This window comes from Canis lupus, chromosome 8 (assembly GCF_011100685.1).
Source record: "Canis lupus familiaris isolate Mischka breed German Shepherd chromosome 8, alternate assembly UU_Cfam_GSD_1.0, whole genome shotgun sequence".
NCBI lineage: Eukaryota > Metazoa > Chordata > Mammalia > Carnivora > Canidae > Canis > Canis lupus.
In genome coordinates, this window is record NC_049229.1 from 14,025,003 (window position 1) to 14,048,396 (window position 23,394).

At 37.3% G+C, this 23,394-nt stretch overlaps 2 protein-coding genes across 4 annotated transcripts in view; one reads left to right on the forward strand and one right to left on the reverse strand.

Moving 5' to 3' along the window:
• Positions 1 to 216: 216 nt before the first annotated feature.
• On the reverse strand, positions 217 to 22,910 carry PPP2R3C (protein phosphatase 2 regulatory subunit B''gamma). 2 transcript variants are annotated; one of them, XM_038544483.1, is made up of 13 exons: positions 22,490 to 22,901; positions 18,069 to 18,196; positions 15,751 to 15,855; positions 15,013 to 15,125; positions 14,277 to 14,374; positions 12,729 to 12,799; positions 10,526 to 10,658; positions 10,080 to 10,135; positions 9,927 to 10,002; positions 8,959 to 9,095; positions 6,733 to 6,870; positions 4,186 to 4,245; positions 217 to 831 (listed from the first exon to the last, which is right to left on the reverse strand). In XM_038544483.1, exons 1-13 carry the CDS (start codon positions 22,545 to 22,547, stop codon positions 643 to 645), a joined length of 1,362 nt encoding a protein of 453 aa, XP_038400411.1. In that variant the 5' UTR covers positions 22,548 to 22,901; the 3' UTR covers positions 217 to 642. The 2 variants fall into 2 exon arrangements, with proteins under 2 accessions (XP_038400411.1, XP_038400412.1); XM_038544484.1 differs by lacking the exon at positions 6,733 to 6,870 and having other exon boundaries at positions 22,490 to 22,910.
• The window catches only part of PRORP (protein only RNase P catalytic subunit), a 122,190-nt gene continuing 121,243 nt past the window's right edge, over positions 22,448 to 23,394 (forward strand). The window contains exon 1 of one of the 2 annotated variants that reach the window (XM_038544481.1): positions 22,448 to 23,339. The gene's annotated coding sequence lies outside the window, so the exon portion shown is untranslated. The remainder of the gene's footprint in view (positions 23,340 to 23,394) is intronic. The other variant, XM_038544482.1, reaches the window with a different exon arrangement.

A 23,394-nucleotide genomic window follows, 5' to 3' on the forward strand; every position in this document is an offset into this window, starting at 1 on the left:
CTAACAAAATTCCTTAACAAACTGGAGTTGAGTCTTATAAAATGTAACCCTAAAAAATAAATAAATAAAATAAATTTGAAGAAAATGTAATACTGGTACTGGTTAAAAAGCTAGACAGATTTTTTTTTTTTGTACCAGTGATTTTAATGTAAAATATTAACTTGAATATTTTTATTGAAACATCCTCCAAAAAGAAATATCATCTTTAAACACATCTAATCCAGAAGTGGCTTTATTCTTACAAATGGGAAGTTTATAATCTATGATACAGATAATACTTTAGAAGACTCAAGGTTAAATGACCACATATAAACTATCCTTCAAGTATTTAAATTCTTAATGTCTAATGTCAGAAATATCCCATGAAAACTTCCTTTATTTCTAAAGATCATACACATTTGAATGGATTCTACCTTTTTGCCATATTTGAGCTAAATGGACCAAGAACTTACTACCTCCTAAAACAATATTTGGTCCTATTGCTTCCAAACTACCACAAGCAAAATTCCAATAACCAGAACATTTGCTGTGTTCTATAGGCATATGGAGTGTTTTATTTAAGCTGTTTCTAAGAATTGTGCTTAAAAGGTTTTACATGGAACATTCAAGCTTATCTTAATGAACAGTCTAGTCTTTGAGAGATCATGTATCATCAAGGTCTGTAGAGTTTTCATTGTCATTTGCAACAAGAGCTTCTCTGTTCTCGTAAGTCCAGAAGCCATTCAGATCAATTAGAATGGTGGTGACTGTGTCTCCTTGATTACTGTTGATTAAATCCTGAAGAGAGATTTTCAGAGGATCCTTTGGTTTAACCATGTCAAAGATTTCATCCTGCAAGAGAGAAAAAAAAAAAAAAAACACAATGAAATCTGTTATCAGGCAGCCCAGGTGGCTCAGCGGTTTAGTGCCGCCTTCAGCCCAGGGCCTGATCCTAGGGACCCGGGATCGACCCCACATCAGGCTTCCTGCATGGAGCCTGCTTCTCCCTCTGCCTGTGACTCTGCCTCTCTCTCTCTGTGTGTTTCTCATGAATAAATAAATAAAATCTTAAAAAAAAAAATCTGGTATCTGACCCACTAAATTTCTACCATATAGTAATGTGAAATTCAACGCTGGCACTTGAGTTTATGTAAAATTTTTTTTGTAGTTTTTTTTCCTGCTAATTCATACACAGGCAGTCTCCTTTTCTCTATGTACAATCACAATTTTATTGGAGGATTCCTTAGGTATTTAATAGCTATCCCTCATCTAAAAAAAGAAACAATGAACTATTGGGACTTCAAGATAAGAAGCGTTTGCACAGCAAAAGAAAAAGTCAACAAAACTGAAAGACAGCCTACAGAATGGGAGAAGATATTTGCAAATGACCTGTCAGATAAAGGGCTAGTATCCAAAATATATAAAGAACTTATTAAACTCAACAGCAAAGAAACCAACAATCCAATCATGAAATGGGCAAAAGACATGAACAGAAATCTCACAGAGGAAGACATAGACATGGCCAACAAGCACATGAGAAACTGCTCTGCCTGCATCACTGGCCATCAGGGAAATACAAATCAAAACCACAATGAGATACCACCTCACACCAGTGAGAATGGAGAAAATTAACAAGACAGGAAACAACAAATGTTGGAGAGGATGTGGATAAAGGGGGAACCCTCTTGCACTGTTGGTGGGAATGTGAACTGGTACAGCCACTCTGGAAAACTGTGTGGAGGTTCCTCAAAGAGTTAAAAATAGATCTGCCCTATGACCCTGCAATTGCACTGCTGGGGATTTACCCCAAAGATACAGATGCAGTGAAACGCCGGGACACCTGCACCCCGATGTTTATAGCAGCAATGTCCACAGTAGCCAAACTGTGGAAGGAGCCTTGGTGTCCATCGAAAGATGAATGGATAAAGAAGATGTGGTCTATGTATACGATGGGATATTACTCAGCCATTAGAAATGACAAATACCCACCATTTGCTTCAATGTGGATGGAACTGGAGGGTATTATGCTGAGTGAAGTAAGTCAATCGGAGAAGGACAAACATATGGTCTCATTCATTTGGGGAATATAAAAAATAGTGAAAGGGAATAAAAGGGAAAGGAGAAAAAATGAGTGGGAAATATCAGAAAGGGAGACAGAATATGAGAGACTCCTAACTCTGGGAAACAAACAAGGGGTGGTGGAAAGGGAGGTGGGTGGGGGTGACTGGGCACTGAGGGGGGCACTTGATGGGATGAGCACTGGGTGTTATGCTATATGTTGGCAAATTGAACTCCAATAAAAAAAAAATTAAAAAAAAAAAAACTGAGGTTCAGAGTTGAATCCAAGCTAGCATAGCTAATTAGTGGCAAAACTAATGCACTGTTCTTTGAATATGTGTTAAGTATCTTAAAACTTTTTTATTGTCTTCTAATTGGTGGTAAAACAAGGTCTTGCTTCCAAAGCCAAGACCGTGACAAAGCTTCATTTCCAATATAGATGTCAACCTTTTATACTCTGGATCTAAAATGGGTGGTTGGTGGGGGAGGTTCAGTTTTAAAGAATTAATCATCCAGAATGACCATGAAATTATGCTAAAATTTACTGGAACGGATGGAAAAACTTCTCTACTTTGAGGTATACTGTAGGAGTATTTATAAGGAATTCGGTATATGTTTTCTAATCTTTTTGTGGTAAAATTACTCAGGATTTAGTAGCATTTAAGGAGGCAAATTATATTTTAAAAAGAACAATTTGGGGTGCCTGGGTGGCTTAGTCAGTTGGGCATCTGACTCTTGATTTCGGCTCAGGTCATGGTCTAAGTGTCATAAGACCAAGCTCTGCACTGAGCACAGAGTTTACTTGTCACTCTCCCTTCCCCTGCTTGTGTATTTTCTCTCAAAAAATAAGTAAAATCTTAAAAAAAAAAAAAAAAAAAAAGATTAAAACAATTAGGTAAATTAAAGGTACAAGCTTTTAGTCTTGTATGTTTATGAAACTTCCTTTTCAAGCTTAGAGGCAATTTAAAATTACTAGTTCTTAGGTTGCCTATTGCATAGCTTCAGATTTGTCTCATTTATATTAAACCATAACAGCCCTTTATCTTACACTTATTTAAAATTAGATGGGTTATTTTATTACATTATTTAACCTAAATCTGTACTGGATACTGTATGTTTTTCACAGCTAGAAGTCTGACTATTAAAATGAAGTATTAGCATGTGTTTCAAATAGTGGTAGTTTTCATATTGTAGGATTGGTATCTCCTTAATAAATAGCAAGCAAGCAAGCAAGACCTTTGAAGTAAATTTAAAAAGTACCCAAACCTAAATACAGCTGACCCTTGCAAACACAGGTCTGAAATGCATGGGTCCAATAAAACATGGATATTTTTGATAAATACAGTATACTGTAAATGCATTTTCTTATAATTTTCTTTCTCAAGCTCTATTTTTAAGAATATAGTATATAAAACATATATAAAATGTGTTGTTAACTATGTTACTGTTTATTTGAGGCTTCCAGTCAACAGCAAGCTATGAGTAACTAGTTTTTGGGAAGTTCTACATGGATTTTCAACAGCATGTGGGTGGTGGTTGCCCCTAATTCTCATGTTGTTTTAAGGGTCAAGTGTAGTTACCAAGATAAAAATGAATTTTACACTGGAATAGGCTGTCAAAGGATGCAGGCTCTACTGATTCTCTTCATTTAAAATCAAAATGAATGAATGCTTCCAATGAAAAATAGTCTGACAATGCTAAAATTATAAACTATACAAATCATTAGTCCAAGTGTGGTCAGCGTTTCTAATGATTTGAATATAGATTCAGAACAAGTAACAGCAAATACTTGATTTGGTTTAGTACTTCATATTCTAGGTTTCTTTCTTACAAAATTTCATTTAATATACATGATTCTATGGTATTGTGTATGTTATTTTTTAAAAGATTTATTTAGAGAGAGTGTGTGTGCATGTGCACATGAAAGGGAAGGGGGGAGCAGATAGAGCCTGATGCAGGCTCAATCCCAGGACCCCAAGATCATGACCTGAGCCATATCAACTGGTGCCCAAACTGGTAGGTATTATGTAAGAAAAGGTAGGGGGTGCCTGGCTGACTCAGTCGGTAGAGCATGCGGTGCCTGATCTTAGGATCGGGAGAGTCCAAAAGCCCCACCCTGGGTGTAGAGCTTAATACTTAAAAGGTAACCTTGACATCTTGAAATGAAACAGGATCTTGTCCATGGATTTTCATTAGTTCCTGTATGGCCTGTATGGGTAAAAATAAGTCTGTAAATAAAAAAATAGAACACAGCCCCCTTCCTGTCCCATGTCCCCTTTCTAGTCCCACTTCCTTTCCTATCAGACCACAAGCCTTATCACTTTGACCACTCTTGCTAATGTTCCCAGCTTCCTTGACCTTGCTTCACATCCAGTTAGCAAAACTTAAACAAAGATCAGTGTGACCATCAACCTTTCTAGATCTTTATCTTGCTATTAAGAATTCCAGAAAAAAGTATACAAGACCGCAGATTATTGCTACTATATAGGAATGGTCTCCACCCCAGATGGGTCTTTACATGGCCTAGCAATTATTTTGTTATGCCCAATTCTTGCATTTTCCAGGAATGTTGTTCATACCTTCACCATTCTTTAAGATACCCAATCTGCCACCTCTGCCTCCCACCCTATACTTTGCCTTGTAGTTGACAGAAAAAGAAGTGGAGGTAAGCCTCCCTCAGACTCTCTTTTATAACCTTTAACAAAAACAACAACAACAAAAAAACACGACACCCCCCTCACCTACCCCTCCCCCCACCAAACAACCCACTAACAGAAGAAACTACTGTGATCCAGTTGGACTAATAAGTATTTTAGGCAAGAGTCATTCACTAGAAAATGTGAAGCTTAAAATTCTTGGTAAATAGTCAAATATGTTGCAGATGCAGCTACTCTGTATGTGGTGCCACTGATATCATTGTGTGCATAGGGAATCTCTTTGAAGTAGGTGAGAATCTGAGTATATACTCACAGCTACTAGTGTAGTAGACCTAGAGATAGGATCTAGAGTGCATGAGCTGGGCCAGCCTTTATCACTGGGATACTGATGTATAAACATTCTATGAACAGCTTATGACTGCAGGACTCAGCACCAGTAAGTCCTTACCTTAATCCATACAATCAGGCCTAAATACTTTGATAAAATAAATTCATGTATAAAATATTTTGAAAACAAAATTTAATATTCTAAGATACTGTAAAGAAATCCTTATATGAGAGGATTGAGTAATTTCCAAAATATATTTGTTTTTTCTAAAACTGAATTTTCATTTAATAGGTCTGCCTAAAGTGGGACATCCATATGATGAGTTGGTATTCTGAGACTGGCCACCGATTGAATTTTTAAAAAATGTATCCTAATACTGTGATTGTAATTTATCCTAATGTTTGTAGTCATTACTACCTAGGAAATCATTTTGGAAGTTTACGGAATTTAACATGAAACTATGAATTTTATATACTATGAAACACAGAAACCAAATAGTTATTTTTAAAATATCCCAAATTTTAATTTTAAAAAATTTTTAAGGTTTTATTTATTTATTTAACAGAAAGAGAGAGTACGTGCGTGCTAGCCAGAGAGCACAAGCAGGGGAAGAGCAGAGGGAGAGGAGGAGCAGGCTCTCCACTGAGCAGGGAGTCCAATGTGGGGCTCAATGCCAGGACCCTGAGATCATGACTTGAGCCGTAGGTAGACGCTTAACCAACTGAACCACTCAGGCACCCCTAAAGCATCCCAGATTTTTAAATGGAAAAGGAAAAGCCTCTGGGGAAAAATGTTTCATGACAAAGATGTGAAAATGTCATTTTTATTGTTTAAAAAAAGCCATTTCTCCCTACTGTTGTGTTAACCATATAAAAATCAGTCTTCTAAAAATTAGCTATAGAAATAAGATGAGAGAGTGAAATACTACCGTATAAAACTATGCCACCAGAGAAGTCACCAGATTTAGGAAATGATTTATCTTAAAAGGGCAGACATTCCTACTTTTATACTTTGTGTATCTGAATGCTTATCAGATAAGATACAGTAAAATTTCCTTCAAGACTCATCATGTTATTCACAAAATAAGCACTTTAGCAAATCTGTTTTCATGCTGAAATGCAGCATGCAATAATTTTAAAATTATTACAATAAGTAATTTTTATTTTGTAGCACAGCGTTTAATAGTACTACCAAAGTCTGCAAAACCTCTACCTTTTCTGAACTGTTTAATTGAAGCTTCTGAAGGATTTTATATACTAGTTTTGATCACAAAAGCACACTTTCTCATGTATGTCTCAGTCTCCAATGGCCAGTGCCCAACACATATTTTACACTTTTGTGTTCTACAACTAATCAAATCAACTTTTAGTCTATTTATATGTTTTAAAAATAGAAAAAAAAAAGACTTGATTTTCTTCCAAAATCTGCTAGTAAATTGGGGTGCCTATGGGGCTTAGTCAGTTAATTAAGTGTCTGACTCTCGATTTCAGCTCAGGTCTCAATCTCAGGGTTAGGAGTTCAAGCCCCATGTTGGACTCCATGCTGGGCATGCATGGAGCCTCTTAAAAAAATATTAATAATAAAATCTGTTACTAAACCTTTTTATTAAATTTAAACATCACAAGTTGGATAAAATTGCTACTAAGTAGATAAATAAAAAATGTAAGATATCTTAAGGAACAATGACTCATTTACAGAAATGAGACTTACCCTAAAGAAGTAATTAAGTGAAAAGACATTCAGATATCCTTTGTTCTCAATATCAAGTAATTTGAAAATATACTGCAGAGCTGCAGGTTCTTTTCGATTTTCTAACGCAAGAACAAAGTCCAGGTAGGTCTTATAATCCTATAAAGAAAAGAATAGCCTTCTTTGGAATTAACTTTTCAAGTGAATAATGATTTGAAGCTGTATTACAATCAAAGATGGCAATTTTTAAAATATGAAATGAGATACTCATTTGTATACTTAATATTGGTTTCTAAAAATTCTACATAGCAGTTAATCTATACAGGACAGTTCTGGGGATACATTTTCTTATGAGAGAGTTGCTGTCTTAAGGAGTAACTTAATTATGCCTTTGAAATGGACAAGACAGCGACTAAGCTATTATATAATGCCACTAAATTAGTATCTTCATTTCAGTGTGGTCAGTTTGGGGGAAAAAAAGTTCATCTGGAATGAAGAGAATATTTAAATAGTTATTTTGAAATTTATTTAAACATTTTAAAATCAGATGATTTCCAGTAAGAAGCCATCTTAAGACTACCCAACCAATACTCTACAGTGAACTGAAACTTTTCTCACCCAAAAAAAGGCAAAACACAAATGAAAGCTAGAAAGACATGAAGAGAATAGCAAGTTTTCTCTACAAAAATGGGATACTGGGGATCCCTGGGTGGCGCAGCGGTTTGGCGCCTGCCTTTGGCCCAGGGCGCGATCCTGGAGACCCGGGATCGAATCCCACGTCAGGCTCCCGGTGCATGGAGCCTGCTTCTCCCTCTGCCTGTGTCTCTGCCTCTCTCTCTCTCTCTCTGTGTGACTGTCATAAATAAATAAATAAATAAATATTTTTAAAAAATGGGATACTCAGATGACTTTTTTTGCATAGTGAAAAGAACACTGGAGATTCCACTAAGAAAAAATTTTATATTCTTGTATTTTTTTAGGCTAACATTAAGAATTCCTTTTTGCATAAATTGCAGTATAAAGAGCTAAAGAGATAAAGGCTCATCATGGTCTAGGTCCATCCAAAGTTGTAGCTGTACAGTTGTGACTGTATTCGCCAGAAGTCATTAGCATACTACAAGTTCCTCATTGTTGACTATAGACAGCTATAGGAGTCACAAAGCAGAATTTCTGCACCTGTTCCCTCTTTTCCTATACTGCTGGCTAAAAATGGTGTTCTTTAGAAAATGGCTGTTCAAACCAAGTGATAAAACATAAAACCCCAATTCTTTTCTGACAATATGACCATTTCTTACATATCACTGGTTTGGCAATTTATCACATCTTTTTTTTTTAATATTTTATTTATTCATGAGAGAGAGAGAGAGGTAGAGGTAGAGGTAGAGGTAGAGACAGAGGGGGGGAAGCAGGCTTCATGCAGGGAGCCTGACTCGGAACTTGATCTCCTAGATCAGGCCCTGGGCTGAAGGCGGAGGTAAACTGCTGAGCCACCCAGGCTGCCTAATTTATCACATCTTTAACACGTTTTTAATAACAAGGATGGTGATTTTAAAATGCTATTTAGAATTTCCTTAACTATAGTAGCATTGTTGTGATAAAAGGACAAGTGCATGTTAATCAGCAGCTGCTAATATAACCACTTTCAGAAAGTAATACAACCTGATTCTTAGATTTAAATCACAGCATCTGTGGTCAGATAGTGTACCTATCCTGAAAACAGTCGAGGATTTGCCAACTTCAGATTTCACACACACCCCTCTTCCCCCCACAATCCATACTTCTTAGAGGAGGTGGGCAGGGGAGATGGGCTAAATGAGTGATGGGCATTAAGAAGAGTACTTGTTGGGATGAGCCCTGGGTTACAGTTGTATTAAGTGATGAATCATTAAGTTCTATACCTGAAACTAATATTATATGTTAACTAACTGGAATTTAAATAAAACTTGAAAAATAAATAAATAAATAAATAAATAAAACTTGAAACATTAAAAAAAGAGATACACTGATAATGAAATGAACAAAATATACAAATTTTATATTTGTCCTGAGACTATGTTTTTAAGTAAATTTACCTTAAGATCAAGGACTCCAAAACTCACAATTTGATTAGTTCAGGCTTTTAAAGATACTGGTATAAAAAAACGCTGATATAAAAAAGATACTGGTATAAAATCACATCAAGAAAAAAGTTTGTGGAAACTGTGGGAGCCTAAATTTTTAAAACTTAGCAGAGATTTAAACTACTACCATTTCTCCATCATAAGTGAGACACTCCTGGAAAACGCGATCTAAGAAGACGTTGGTCATGGTTGCTGTTCCATAGCGGGAGAGTTCTTCTTTACTGAGCATACCATTGTGATCCTTATCAAGATTCAAATACTGGCCTTGGGAAGAAAAATGGTAAAAAGATATTTATGACCAAAATAAAATTCTAATTAGAGGACAAATGAATAAATACAAAAAGTTCTTTTTATTGGTTAATACTTTGGTTTTCAAACTATATTAGGGTAGTGCCCTAAGATCAGTTATCCCTGTACTCTCTATCACAACACCCCTTAAGCTTTGCAAAGCCATGACCTTTGGGGCTATTTCCATCATTATTTGTTTTCAGTTTGCAACCTTTTAGTACTTTCCTAGGTTTCAAAATTAAACAGGAGTCAATAAAAAGCACTGAAATGCTGGCTCTTGAGAGATGAAGGATGCCAAGATGAGTCAGAAGGCCACCCAACATAAGAATGTAGCACTCTAATAAAATTAAAGGAAAAAGGAAACAATCCTTAGAATACCTGCCACTGTGGACACTGATAGCAGTGGCATTTTATCACAATGCAAGATAATTACATTCTGTATGTTCTATTAAAGAGTAAGAAAATGACAAGTAAATTTTAGTAATCTAAAATATTAGCTCTTGGGCAGCCCTGGTGGCTTAGTGGTTTAGCGCCGCCTTCAGCCCAGGGTGTGATCCTGGAGTCCCGGGATCGAGTCCCATGTCGGGCTCCCTGCATGGAGCCTGCTTCTCCCTTCTCCTGTCTCTCTCTCTCTCTCTGTCTCTCATGAATAAATAAAATAATAAAATAAAATAAAATATTAGCTCTTAAGGTAATTAGAATACTTTCATCCTAAGGTAAACTAGCTTATGTATAAAACTGTCCTTTGAATACTAATTAACTGAGGAATGGATCATTCAAATTTTAGAATTATGACAGGAACCATACCATATACCCTTAGGGCAGAAGGTGCAGAAAACCAATTAGTTTCTTGACTCTCCTTGGACAGTTCCTCATCCCTTAACTAAATAAACACAGAGATATAATTAGAAGACAGTAACTGTCAAGTAATATAATTAAGTATTTAAAAAACAGACTTACCTCCAATAAATCATCTAGGAAGCTGCATGCTAAAATATCTTGAATTTTAATCTTCCCTTTAAAGAAAAAACACAATTTTAAAAAAAGAGGAAAATTTTATAAAGGTACTATTTTAGAAGAGTAATCACACAATTGACATCTTAAGCCTTCATATTTTTTATCGAGAACAAGTCTCCAGTATATTACATATCAGGGATAACAAATCATATCAGAATAACTGGCTGCTTAGAACTGAAAGGATCCATTGGTTATCCAGTTCGTACATTACTTTAGAGATGAAGAAACTAAGAGGTTAGGTGACATGGCTGGTTCTAGTTGGTGCAAGTAAATCATAAAAGATCTTTACATATTAAAGACGATGTGTTAGAAAAATGACATTTTCAAGACTTTTCACTAGTTATTGAGATTTAAATAATATCTTTTTAATATCTAAGAATTTCTTTTACCTGTTCTCAGAGGGTCTAAAAAGAAGAAGAACTTCCTAACTGCTGTACAAACATAAAAGGAGTAAAAAGACTTTTCCAGCCCATCTAATTGTGGCAAGGTAGGGATAAGTTCCAGTATGTAGTTTTCTAAGTCCTGAAAGAACAAAACAAATCAAGACATTAAAGTGTTAACTGTCTGATCTTGTTTCTTCATTAGATACTCGAATGTTGGATTTCAATCCTAAAAAGTTTCCAGTTATTAATAGTATATTAATGATAAAATCTAACTATTGTTAGTGGTAAAAACTAATATTATGTTTTACCAATTTGCTTTTTATTTCAATTTTAACATTTTTGAATGAGCAATACATTTTACATAATTCCAAATTCAAAAGGAACAAAAAAGGGGTGCCTGGGTGGCTCAGGTCGTGATCCCAGGGTTCTGGGATTGAGGCCATTATTTGGCTCCCTACTCAACAGGGAGCCTACTTCTCCCTCTTCCTCTGCCGCTCCCCCTGCTTGTGCTGTCAAATAAATAAATAAAATCTTTAAAAAAAAAAAAGGACTTCTTTTTTAAAAATAGCTATGTATTATTTCACTGTTTAGATGTACTATAATCCATTTAACTACTCTCCTATTGATGGACATTTAGGTTCTTTCTAATCTTTTGCAATTTTAAAAATAATATTATAAGGGCACCAAGATAATTTTTTATTCATAGATGTTATGAGAGAATATGGATATAATTTTTGTAAGTGATATTGCTAAATCAAAGAATGTGCCTGTTTATAATTCTGACAGGCATTGGCAAACTTCCCACCTCCCCCAAAAAGGCCACCTCCATTTTATACTCCCACCAGCAATGTGAAGGCTAAACCGACAGTTCCCAAATTGTTCCCCAGGAATGCTTCAGTAAACTCATAGGGGTGCAGCAGGATATTTAAAAAACAGTGACATCTGCCAGAGAGTACACAATATATGTTGCCATGAGCTAGAGCTATGAGCTCAAAGTAGTTCACATTTTCTTTTTTTTTTTTTTTTTTATAAATTTTTATTTATTTATGATAGTTACAGAGAGAGAGAGAGAGAGAGGCAGAGACACAGGCAGAGGGAGAAGCAGGCTCCATGCACCAGGAGCCCGACGCGGGACTCGATCCCGGGTCTCCAGGATCGCGCCCTGGGCCAAAGGCAGGCGCCAAACCGCTGCGCCACCCAGGGATCCCGTAGTTCACATTTTCAACACTAATGGAGATATATGCTTTTTTTTTTTTAAGATTTATTTATTCATTCAGAGAGAGTGAAGAGAGAGGCAGAGACACAGGCAGAGGGAGAAGCAGGCTCCATGCAGAAAGCCCGATGTGGGACTCGATCCTGGGTCTCCAGGATCACACCCCGGGCTGCAGGCGGCGCTAAACCGCTGCGCCACTGGGGCTGCCCGAGATATATGCTTTTTGATGACATCAATCTTTGCAAAGCTAGGTTCTTGATGGTTTTGTGACAAAGCAAGTACTACACAAACGTGTGGAACAGGAAGGGAGGATGACTATTCAATCTAACTGCCAGGTTTGACTGGCCATACAGTGTGCCCCCTGGGCACAGATTCCATTAGTATTTGTAATTTAAGAATGAAGCAAAAATATTACTTACTTTCAACTTCTGTGTATTTTTCTTCAAATGGCTAATATAGTAATAATCCTAATGAATATTTACTAAATTGTTTAGAACTAACAAATGGAACTTTTAGGTATTTCTTTTGACTTAGAGCCACTATGCAAAAATTACCGAGATACTAAGGGCCCCATGAATTGAGAGTTTGGGAAATCATGGCCTATTTTATATTCCCTTATTAAGCATTATCAAACTTTCTTTGTCAGCCTGAAAAATTCCTGGCCCTAACATTTATAACACTTATGAGTAACCAATAGTTTTCCTCTGTTTCTTCAATGCTTTTTAATCCTGTTAAAACATTACATTCTTTTTTTTTCTCCTTTGAAAAGCTGTTTTTAAAAGTTGGAGGAAAAATCTAAAAAGGAATTTTTGTGGTCAATATATTTTTTTTGTGGTCAATATACATTTTAAAAGATTTTTAGTAACACATTATTTGTAAAAACAAACAAAAGCAGAGAAACAAAAACTAATAATCACCTGTAATCCCAACAGGCAGTGATAACTACTGTTAAAATTTTGGTGTCTATTGTAGTTACTAAAGTAGGCAAATACTTACAGATTCCCGAAGGTACCCTTGTCCAGCAACATCATATAAACTGAGTCCTATTCTCGTCTGATGAAGCCAAACTGATAATAAAGAAGACGCAATTTTAAGATCTGTCCTTTACCATAAAAGGAGATAAATAGCTAGATTAGTGGGACAAACTAATAACTCTACAAACATACTTCTTCACACACGTTACTTATTCAGTAACCCCAAAGTTATTTGTAACAAAATAGACCAGAGGATTAATGGCAGATATCAATAATTCTACGCTGCCTAAAGTGACAATAAAATTGATGCCCCTGAAAATATTCTTTACCCACTAAACTTGGTGTTCCACCAGAAAGGGACAGTGAATGTAATGTTATGCCTATAAATAAAGGTGCATTTATTCTTACTCTACTGAGGTTAATTACTCTGACCAAAAATTAAAGATGGTACACATTAAGACTTCACAGATCACTATGGAACTTATAGGAATCATAACTCCAGGTTGTTTAATAAAAGCTCCTTGAATCTGATGCTACAATTCTGAGTTTGGAACTATCCTCTCAGGCAACTCAACCTGTAATACAGCTGACCCTTGAACAATACAGGTTTGAACTGTGTGGGTCAACTTATACACGTCCTCCCCCCTCCCATAAGTACAGTATGGTACTGTAAATATATTTTTTCTTCCTTATGAGTTTGTTTGTTTGTTTCTTCCTTCCTTTCTTTTTCTTTTTAAGTAATCTCAACATTCTATGTGGGGCTCAAACTCCGAGCCCCGAGATCAAGAGTTGCATGCTACATTGACTGAGTCAGCCAGGTGCTCCACCTCACAATTTTAATAACTTTCTTTTCTCTTGCTTACTTAATTGTAAGAATATAGTATATAATATGTATAACATATAAAACATGTGTTAATCAACTGTTTATGTTATTCGTAAGACTTCCAGTCAACAACAGGTTATTAAGAGTTTTGGGGGAGTCAAAACTTATACTCAGATTTTCTACTGCACAGGATGTCAGTGTCCCAACCCCTTCAAAGGTCAACTGTATATTGGTAAAATAGAATTACTAGCCAATTACATTAAAACTCTTCAGTTTTTGATATATAGCTCTTAGCTAGTATATTTAGGATACATGTTTTGGTTTTGTAATAATGGTTTAGAATAATGAACCCAAATTTATAGTAGAAAATCTCAGCTCTAGTAAGTTCTAGGACAATCAAAATAATAATAATAAAAAAATCTGGGTCAAAAGATAAATTCTACTATTCAGGGGCTCAGTCAGTTAAGTATCCAACTCCTCATTCTGACTCAGGTTATGATCTCTGGGTTGTGATATCCTTCTGGGCATGGAGCCTGCTTGGGATTCTCCCTCTGTTCCAATACCTCTCCCCATGCTGGGTCATGTGTGCTCTCTCTCAAAAAAAAAAAAAAAAAAAAAAAAAAAATTCTGCTATTTATTCAAACTTACTAAGAGAGTTGTTTCACATAAAAGGAATACTGTAAAAGCATGTACCAAAACTTCCTTGATTCCCAGATTAGAGTTTAAACACAATAAAAATGAAATCACCTTTTCTCATGACATAATTGAAGAACTGCATGATAGAAATTCTTCCATAAGAGTCTGTATGAAGAAGTTTAGCAAAGACTTTTGCTGTGAAAAACTGCCTAAGGAAAGGAAATAAAGATTAATCTGCCAACATAACATAAAAATGACTTCTATACTGAATTAGCAAACAAGAACATGAATTCAAACAATTAAAAATCAAAATGGGGGACGCCCGGGTGGCTCAGCGGTTGAGCGTCTACCTTTGGCTCAGGGCGAGATCCCAGTCTGGGGATCGAGTCCCACACCGGGCTCCCTATGAGGAGCCTGCTTCTCCCTCTGCCTACGTCTCTTCCTCTCTCTCTCTGTCTCTCACGAATAAATAAATAAAATTTAAAAAAAAATCAAAATGAAAAAATTCAAAGTGAGAACCACAGTTCAAAACTTAAAACATTAAGTCATACATTAAGTCATACATCTTCGAATTTTATCATCTAAAGAGCAAAAGGTTAAAAAAATCCAAAAAAGAATAAAAGCATATACTGTTGTGTAATATAAAAACATACTATATTATAAGCTATTGTTTCTTTTCATAACTTCATACCAATGTAATTTTCTTGACTAATTTTATTAAATTTCACTTATAACTCAAATGGACTCAAATTGTCAACACTGTTGACTTATATTTTCATTGACATTTATTTCATGCATTTAGAATGCTTAACATAACATACCCCTTTGTTAATTATACTATTCTTACTTGCATTTTGGTCCAGCTTTTTCACCAACCTTCAAGAAATTTTCATAATTAATCATTGCTTCCTCTCCAATCATAGGTGGTGTCTGGTGCTTATCCAGCAAAAACCATAAGTTCTTAGGAGAATTGCAAAAATGAAGATGTTACAGTTAACAAAACAAAATTTAACATTCGTAAAATGTGTTATTTCCATTAAAATGATAATATTAAATCTCTGCTATCAGACTAAGATGAATCTCATTCCCTATTATCCTTTTGATTACTAATAACATAATACAAATGGCAGGTGTTTATTGAATGACTAAAGTTTTCACATATGGTACCTTTTTAATCCATATATCTATTTGATGCAGATAAATACTGTTATCCATGTAACAGAAGAGAATGGAAGCACAGAAATGTTAAGTCCATTGCCCAAGATCACAGAGCATGGCTAGGATGTGAACCCCTGAAGTTTGAGCCTAGAGTGGTGGTTCTCGACTTTGGCACCTAGGGACTTAACAAAACAAAACAAAACAAAACAAAACAAAACAAAACAAAACAAAACAAAACACAGTATCTTTAGGAGATGGTGCACAGGCAAGCTCTGTAGATGATTTTGGTAGGAATCATTGCACAAGGGCCGGTGCATTCACCCACTCTCCAGTAGTGGCTCCATTAAGACATCCTGAGATCCTCTATGACTTTAGTACAAATAAAGAAATGGCTAACCTCCAAAGCAATCTTTAATCCTATTCTTACCTGTAATTCTTCATTATCTAACAGTTCTCTGCTTTTCCTTTGTAGAAAGACAGCTCTGGATTCCTCTCTTAATTTTTGTAGTAAGACTTCATCTTCGGCTGGCAGCTAAAAATACACTAGAGTTAATTTCTACACTTAAATTCTATACTATTATTGGATCATGTAAAATATATTCTGCCTCATAAAATAACTATATATTGCACTGCCTCAAATTACTTTTCGTATATCAGTTTTGCTTAACTTCAGGTTATCATTCATTTAAAAAGTTCATTTAACTAAAAGAAATCCACAGAGAATTCAATGATCAGCAAGGCCAGATCCCTGCCTGGAAAGAGCCCAAGTTTCACCTTACATTCTTAGAGTACTCTTTTCACTATAACCTTAGACTGACATGGAATTAAGTTAGGACTAACTGAAGATAGATGGTCTTTGCAAATATGGCTTTGAGCTTGAATGACCTTACTTCTTGGAGACAGTCAAGCCAGGGTCTATTATGTTCACCTCCTAGGCAGAGGGTCTGCCCACTGGAGTGATTTCTGTAAACAGGGCTTTAAAATGACTCATTCCAGCTTGACTTCAAATTGCTTCAAGGATTTATTTCTTCTTAGTCTATAGCTCTGTCCTATTAAATGTGACTAGCCACAGTCCAAATTGGTTCTTTCATTTCCAAAACCTAAGAAGCCATCCCTCCCATCAAAAGGAATGGAAAAGAGGAAGCATTAGGAGGTAAGGCTGGAGCTGAGACTGTGATGGTGCTCTGGTGCCTAGTCAACGAGCTAATCAGCCAAGGAGAGACGTGGTAACCAAAGATGGTAGGTGGTTTCTCCAAAGCAGTGGGAAGACAGAAGAAGAAACAGAAAGAACATCCCATAAATCCACCTCTACAGCCAGGAAATCGTGGGATCTGGAAGAGGTCACAAAGAGAAGGAAGAGACGGAAGTGGGGAAAAGGTTGGTACTGGAAGTACAGGAAAGTTGTACAGAAGTACAACTTCTGTACAGAAGTACAGAAATGTCAAGTTGTCAGTCATGTCAACATCTAAGGGCTGTTTCTGGGTTAGTAAGATACTATTTCATAATCCTGATTAAATGAGATCATGAATATAAAGTGCTCTGGAGTACACTGGCACTCAATAAATGTCAATTCCCTTCCTGCTCCCCCAAACTATTAAAAAATTTCAGTTGTTTAGTTGACTTTATAAGAAAATGTGAAACGCATAAAGCAGAAGTACATATGATATGATTCCATTGTTGTTAAATACACACATGCACAGAAGTATGGAGAAGGATTCATTTAGAAATATTTATATCTTTGTGCAATGTTATGGGAAAGTATCAGCTGTTTTTTCTCTTTTCCATGAAAACGTGGATTAGTCATATAATTCTTTTTTTCTTTTAAAGATTTTATTTTTAAGTAATCTCTACACCCAACATGGGCTTGAACTCACAACCCCAAGATCAAGTCACATGTCCTACCGACCTGGGGGCAGCTGGGTGCCCCTGGTCCTGTAATTCTTAAAAGACTGGGAAACGGTATTACAGAAAAGTTTCCAATAAAAATGGTTCATTTGGAAAAGGTTGGTACTTGAAGAAGTAAGTTATAACTATTTAGATAATTCACTTATATCAATACATTGCTCCTAAATGCAAGTAAAACAATGGTTACTTTCTTTGTAAATAATGTTATAATTGAGTTTAGAAGGTAACAAGTTTAAGAGACACTCCTCTAAAATTCCACAGTTAACTTTCCATTCTGGTCACATTTTACATAATACTAAATAGGTCTTATTCTTTTCAGTAGTCTTCAATTTCAGGTTTATGTAAGTAACTTTCTTAAGGTCTTCATGTTCTCTTTTTTTCAAAGACTTCTTTATGGTTTAATTAAAGGAAATATAATTAAGTGTAACTCTTCAAGTTTTCCATTTTAATCTATTTTTCAGTTTAAACTTCAGCAAAATGTATTACACCTTAGAACATGGGTAAAAGACAAAGTTAAAATGGTGATCAGCCAAGTAAACCTGTCTTTTGAAAAGCCTGACACAAAATCCAACAGAATACCTACTACTAATATCTTAAGAAAAATCAGGAAGGAAAGGCCTCTAACTCAAAGGGGGCCAAGTAACAACTTTGTGTTCTTACACTGATTTATATCACAACTTGAGATTTTACCAATTTCAAAACGATAAGATCAACTACAATGAAATATATAAAATTTAAATTATAATCCTCTATTTATTTATATAAAAAGATTCTGATCCCATTTTAAAAGTTACATTTCAGTTATAAACTCTGTGAGACATTTGCTTAGATACCACTTACCCTATAATAAAACCGGGGAATGGTCTTATAGAATTCATTTGTGTTTTTTCTATCTCCTTTCCATTCTGAGTAGTATTTGGTAAACAAATCCATTTCTTCATCTTTTAATTCTTGTTCACTTTTTTTTCCTGGTAACAAAACAAGTTAAAGGGGGAAAAGCATTTTTAAAATCATTATTTTTATTTAGCTTTTTATAGAGAGCAGGGAGGAAGAAAAGCAAAGAGAGAACCTTAAGCAGTCTCCACACCCAGTGCGGAGCCCAATGTGGGCTCCATCTCAAGACCCTGAGATCATGACCTGAACTGAAATCAGGAGTTGGACACCCAACTAAGTGAGCCACCCAGGCGTCCCTTAAAATCAGTATTTTTTTACTATCATGTAATTAAGGTGCAAAAAAGACGTTCAAAATTGTCTTTATACACTGAACATCTATCTTTAAACACCAAGAATCACAAACCTCCCCTGCATCTTCAACCACATCTTAGTTGCTCCCTCCACTTCTTTTTATCTCTATACTTGTCTCTTCCTCAAGTCACTACCTCTCTTACAGACCTCTGGCACATTCATGAATATTCCATCAAAATACTACTAAGTACCTACTATGTATAGAACACTCCTAGGTACTGGGGCTAGCGTGACGAGAAAACAGACATAGGCCTTGACCTCATGAAGTTTCAGCCTTGCAATCACTGTTCCTCTACCTTCCATCTGAAGCATACACCTCAGGATGCTCTTACCCTCCAGCTGGCCTGCTGCTGGCCTACAGCTGTCTCATTTAGTCAGTCCAGTGCACTGGCACACAGTGTTCTTCACCTCAAGGTCCTGCACTCGTCAAGAAAGGATAAACATTTGTGAATAACTGATACCTCAACTCTGAAGAGGGGTCACCTCTGTCACTTGGTTCCATGGCAAGACCACAGGTCTTATCTGCTCCTAAATATACTGAACTTAAATAAAATCTTTTTTTTTTTTTAAGATTTTATTTATTCATGAGAGACACACAGAAAGAGAGAGGCAGAGACCCAGGCAGAGGGAGAAGCAGGCTCCCTGCAGGGAGCCTGACGTGGGACTTGATCCCGGGTCTCCAGGATCAGGCCCTGGGCTGAAGGGGGCGCTAAACCACTGACCCACCCAGGCTGTCCTGAACTTAAATAAAATCTTAAACTCAAATATACTCAGATAATTCTTTTCCCTGGCAATTCAAAACTTGTCATAATAGCTGCACTTCAGCCTCATTGCAATCTTCAATTCTATGACCTATTTTCTTAATAGTTTATTTTCCACTTCCTGGTCTCACTTCCTTCCAACATGCTTATAGCTGTTGCCCTAAACCTCTATTATGCCCACATTTCTGCCACAGTGCCATGTTAATTTTTAACCTTAGGCTGCACTGTTGATTCATTTTCTGGCCATTCCCTTTTTGTTAATCTTTCTTCCTCATTTCAACTTTTGTAGTTTGACTTCTAAGTCCCAAATATATGTCACTACCCCAAACATTGCTTTTTTTTTTTTTTTAATTATTTTTAAAGATTTTATTCACAAGAGACACAGAGAGAGGCAGGCAGAGGGAGAAGCAGGCTCCCTGCGGGGAGCCTGCTGTGGGACTTAATCTCAGGACCCCAGGATCATGACCTGAGCCAAAGGCAGATGCTCAACCACTGAGCCACCCAGGTGCCCCTAGACATTGCTCTTGAACTCTAAACTCATACATTCAAAACAAAAATATTTTCATCCTCACACTCCAACACATCTAACATACATTGCTCACCTTACTACTCTTCTTCTAATTTCGTATTTCTATCCCCAGTTAATTGTATTTATCCAGTCACCCAAGCCCAAATCCCAAGAGCAGTTTTCATGATTTCACTCTTTTCCATCCAACATATTCTAGGGACACACATGTATATGCATGAGTGGATGTGTGCACGTGTCCATACTTACATACAGCTTTCAACAGTGTCAGGGAAAGCCTCACTGAGATGTAGTGGGGCAAAAAAACCGAAGAAGGTAAGGAAGCAGGTGATCCAGGTAAATGGAGAAGTGCATACGTACCAGGCAAGGAAATAGCCAGTGCCAGGATCCTAAGATAGGAGTGTGCCTGGTGTATCCAAGGAAGAAGAAGGCAGCCAGTGTGGCTACAGCAGAATGAGACAGAAGAAAGAGTAGATGAGGGAAGGCAGATAACAGGAGTAAACGTCACTAAGTCATTATAAAGACAGTGGCTTAAAAAAATAAATAAATAAATAAAAAATAAAGACAGTGGCTTTTATTCTGGTGAGGGAGAGAGCAACCAGAAGCAATTTGAAGGCTAAGGCAGTGATCCAGGTGACAGATGGTGGTGGCCTGGACCAGGGTGACTGCAATGAAGTGGTTTGGGAGTAAATACTCTGGTTATATTTTCTTTTAAGTCTCAGGATTTGCAGACACACAGGATGTGGGTATCAGAGAAAAAGAGCAGTTGAGATCTCCAAAGGTTTTGACCTGAGCATATGGGGAAAGCTATGTGTGAGCAAGTTAAAAAGGAGAGCAGGAGTTCAGTTTTGGACAAGTTAAGATTAAGATACCTATTAGAACCAAGTGGCCATGTCAAGTAGGCAATTACGATATATGAATCTGGCATTTGGAAAACAGACAAAAATTTAGGAGACAAAAATAAATATACGGTATTTAAAGCTGTAAGAATGGCTAATTTCACCATGAAGGTGAGTGTAGATAGCTCTTGGGCACTTCAATGCTAAGCTGTTGGGGAGAAGAAAACACAAAGACTGAGAAGAGATGGCTGGCTGGTGGGGTAGGAAGAAAACTAAAGGAGTTAAGTCTCCCAGAAACCAAGAGAGGAAAGGATGTTTAGGAGGAGAGTGAACTACTCAATCCCTGGCAGGGACTGCTGGCTGGTCAAGTAAAGTGAGGACTAAACACCGACCACTGGAACAACAATGGAGATCACTGATGATCCTGACAAAAACAGCACAGATTTAAGCAACAATCCTTTTAACAAAGCATTGGTGTAAGGCGGGGAGCAGGGAAATGAGGCAGAGCTAGAGGCCGAAATAAAGACAAGAAAGTTTCTTTAAGGTGAGAGAAATACCACCATATTCATACACTAACAGGGCTGACTGGGGAAGAAAAATTGATGCAGGAGAGAGGGGACAACTGTAGGAGTATATCTTCAAGTAGGCAAAAAGAGGATCTAGCATACCAATGAAGGAAAAGCCTTAAATACACATTGTACAACCTAAATGATTTACTTACTATTTTATCTCTCCCAACACCAAAGCTTAAGTTCCACAAGGACTTTTGTCTGTTTTGTTTACTGCTATAGCCTAAAAAAGTGCTTGGCATATAACAGGCACAAACATGCTGAGGATTTAAGAGTGAAGAAGAGGAGAGAGTACAAATACACGTGACTTTTTGGATAAGTTTTCCTATAAGGAGTGCAGAAAAATGCAGCAAAAACTGGAGATGTGAAATGAAATGATTTTTTTTTTACATGGAATTATTATAGTTTGTCAGAGCTGATGGAAATGATCCAGTACAGGAGGAAGATTTGATGATACATAAAAGATAACAGTGAAGTCACTGGATAAAAGAAAGGGAACAGTATCTAGTGTTGGAGTGGAGGAATTGTCTCAAACAGGAGTGTGGAAAAGGCAGAGTTTACAGGCATCTATGGTGGTGAAAGGGCTGACAGAAATGGTTACGTGGAACAGGTGAGGGTTTTCTTTGCTTCGACTTTCTCAAATACATACACAAGTTCATCAACTGAAAACAAGGAGCAGGTAGGACATACCGAAGAACTGGAGGTCTGGAAGATGAGAACTGCCTCAGAGTAGAGGAGAATGAATAGGGAAATGTGGAATATGTGTCAATAAAGAAGTGAAACACTTATCTGGTTAGTGGACATGAATTCAAAGTGAGGCAATTTTCCATGGTTCCGTTTTTCTCCAGCCACTTTTGGCTGTCCCAAGGGCACGTGTGGAATGAGAAAGATAGTTTTAACCCGGCTGGTTAACAAGCCAGTGTGAAGGAGAAGGAAAAGAATAAGGAAAAATAAATTATGGAATCTAAAATGGGTAAGGGAAGTGAAAAAAAAAGTGTGAGAGTAAAAAGGCGTAAGACCAATGGATTATAGGTTGTAGTAGGATTGAAGAGTTGTTGGAAGCAGGCTTCTCAATTATTCCTCAAAAGCCGAAGTCAAAGCCACGTGAGCGAGTGGTATGATAGCTCTTCTTCATTCCGGAATCCTCCTCCCGGTAAGGCTGGGTCAAACCTCTCCGTGCCCCTTAGCCACGTCCCATCTGCCTTTGTCAAGGGAGCTTTCACAGAAGCGTAAAGTGGGGCTCCCAGTAGCTTCTCCTCCCGGATCTCCCTCAGGAGTTTACGGCCGGCCTATCTCCCAGAGCAGCCCCTCTCAAACTCACTGTTTGTACGGGTGTTGGGCATCGCTAACCGCCGGCGAAGAATCTCTTTCCAGTCCATGGCTGACTCCCGCGCAGCAGCTCCTGCATTTGCTGTTTACTAACCGCTCCACCCGCTACTAGCTCAGACAGCAATCACTGCCCAGCCCCGTAAAGGTCAGGAACGCTCAACCGCCATCTTGGACATGGGCGGAAGTCGGCTACGAGGCAAGAACCGGTGACAGCCACTGCCGAGAATACGGCCATCACGTTACCCGCAGGGAAAGCCGACTTGAAACAGATGGAAAAAAATGATCTTCTATGAGGCAGGGCCAAACTTCACCAAATCCAATTTTAAAGGTGCAAGATAAGGAAACCCGCGTTTTATTTCTCTAACTTGGGACGTTGGCGCGTGTGTACCACGTGACTCAGAAGTCCTTTGGTGTTTCCGGCCGGATGGAAGAGACTTCTTGCTTCACAATATATTTTCTTTTTCTTTCTTTCTTTCTTTTTTTTTTTTGCAGTTTATTTATTTATTTTATTGGAGTTCAATTTGCCAACATATAGCATATCACCCAGTGCTCATCCCGTCAAGTGCCCTCCTCAGTGACAATTTATTTTCCTTGCTCATTGCGGATCCCTAGAAGTCCTAAAGTTTCCTTGTACGTAGTAGACGTCTTCAACAGCCCTTTCTGTCAAAACCTTCAAAATTGTCTTTTCTTTTTTCTTTTTTTTTTTTTTTTTAAATCGCCATCCGGCCCGGCGGAGCGCCTGCGTGTGGTTCAGCCACTCCCCGGTCGCCGGAGCCCTCGCTGTGCATTGTGGACGCGGTAGTCCCGCGGGGCTTATGGTTGCTTTAAACGTGAGCGCTGAGGTGAGTTGTTGAATGGAGTGAACTTCGTTTGTGATCTGTCCCTACACGGCCGGCA

Bases quoted from the DNA above. Each gene is read 5' to 3' on its own strand.
- PPP2R3C (XM_038544483.1), bottom strand. From the start codon at position 22,547: ATGGACTGGAAAGAGATTCTTCGCCGGCGGTTAGCGATGCCCAACACC. The intron at 10,136-10,525 runs GTAAAAGAAATT...TTTTCTTTAAAG, and splicing joins TTTAGACCCTCTGAGAACAG to GGAAGATTAAAATTCAAGAT. The intron at 10,003-10,079 runs GTAAGTCTGTTT...GTGTTTATTTAG, and splicing joins TCCTAGATGATTTATTGGAG to TTAAGGGATGAGGAACTGTC.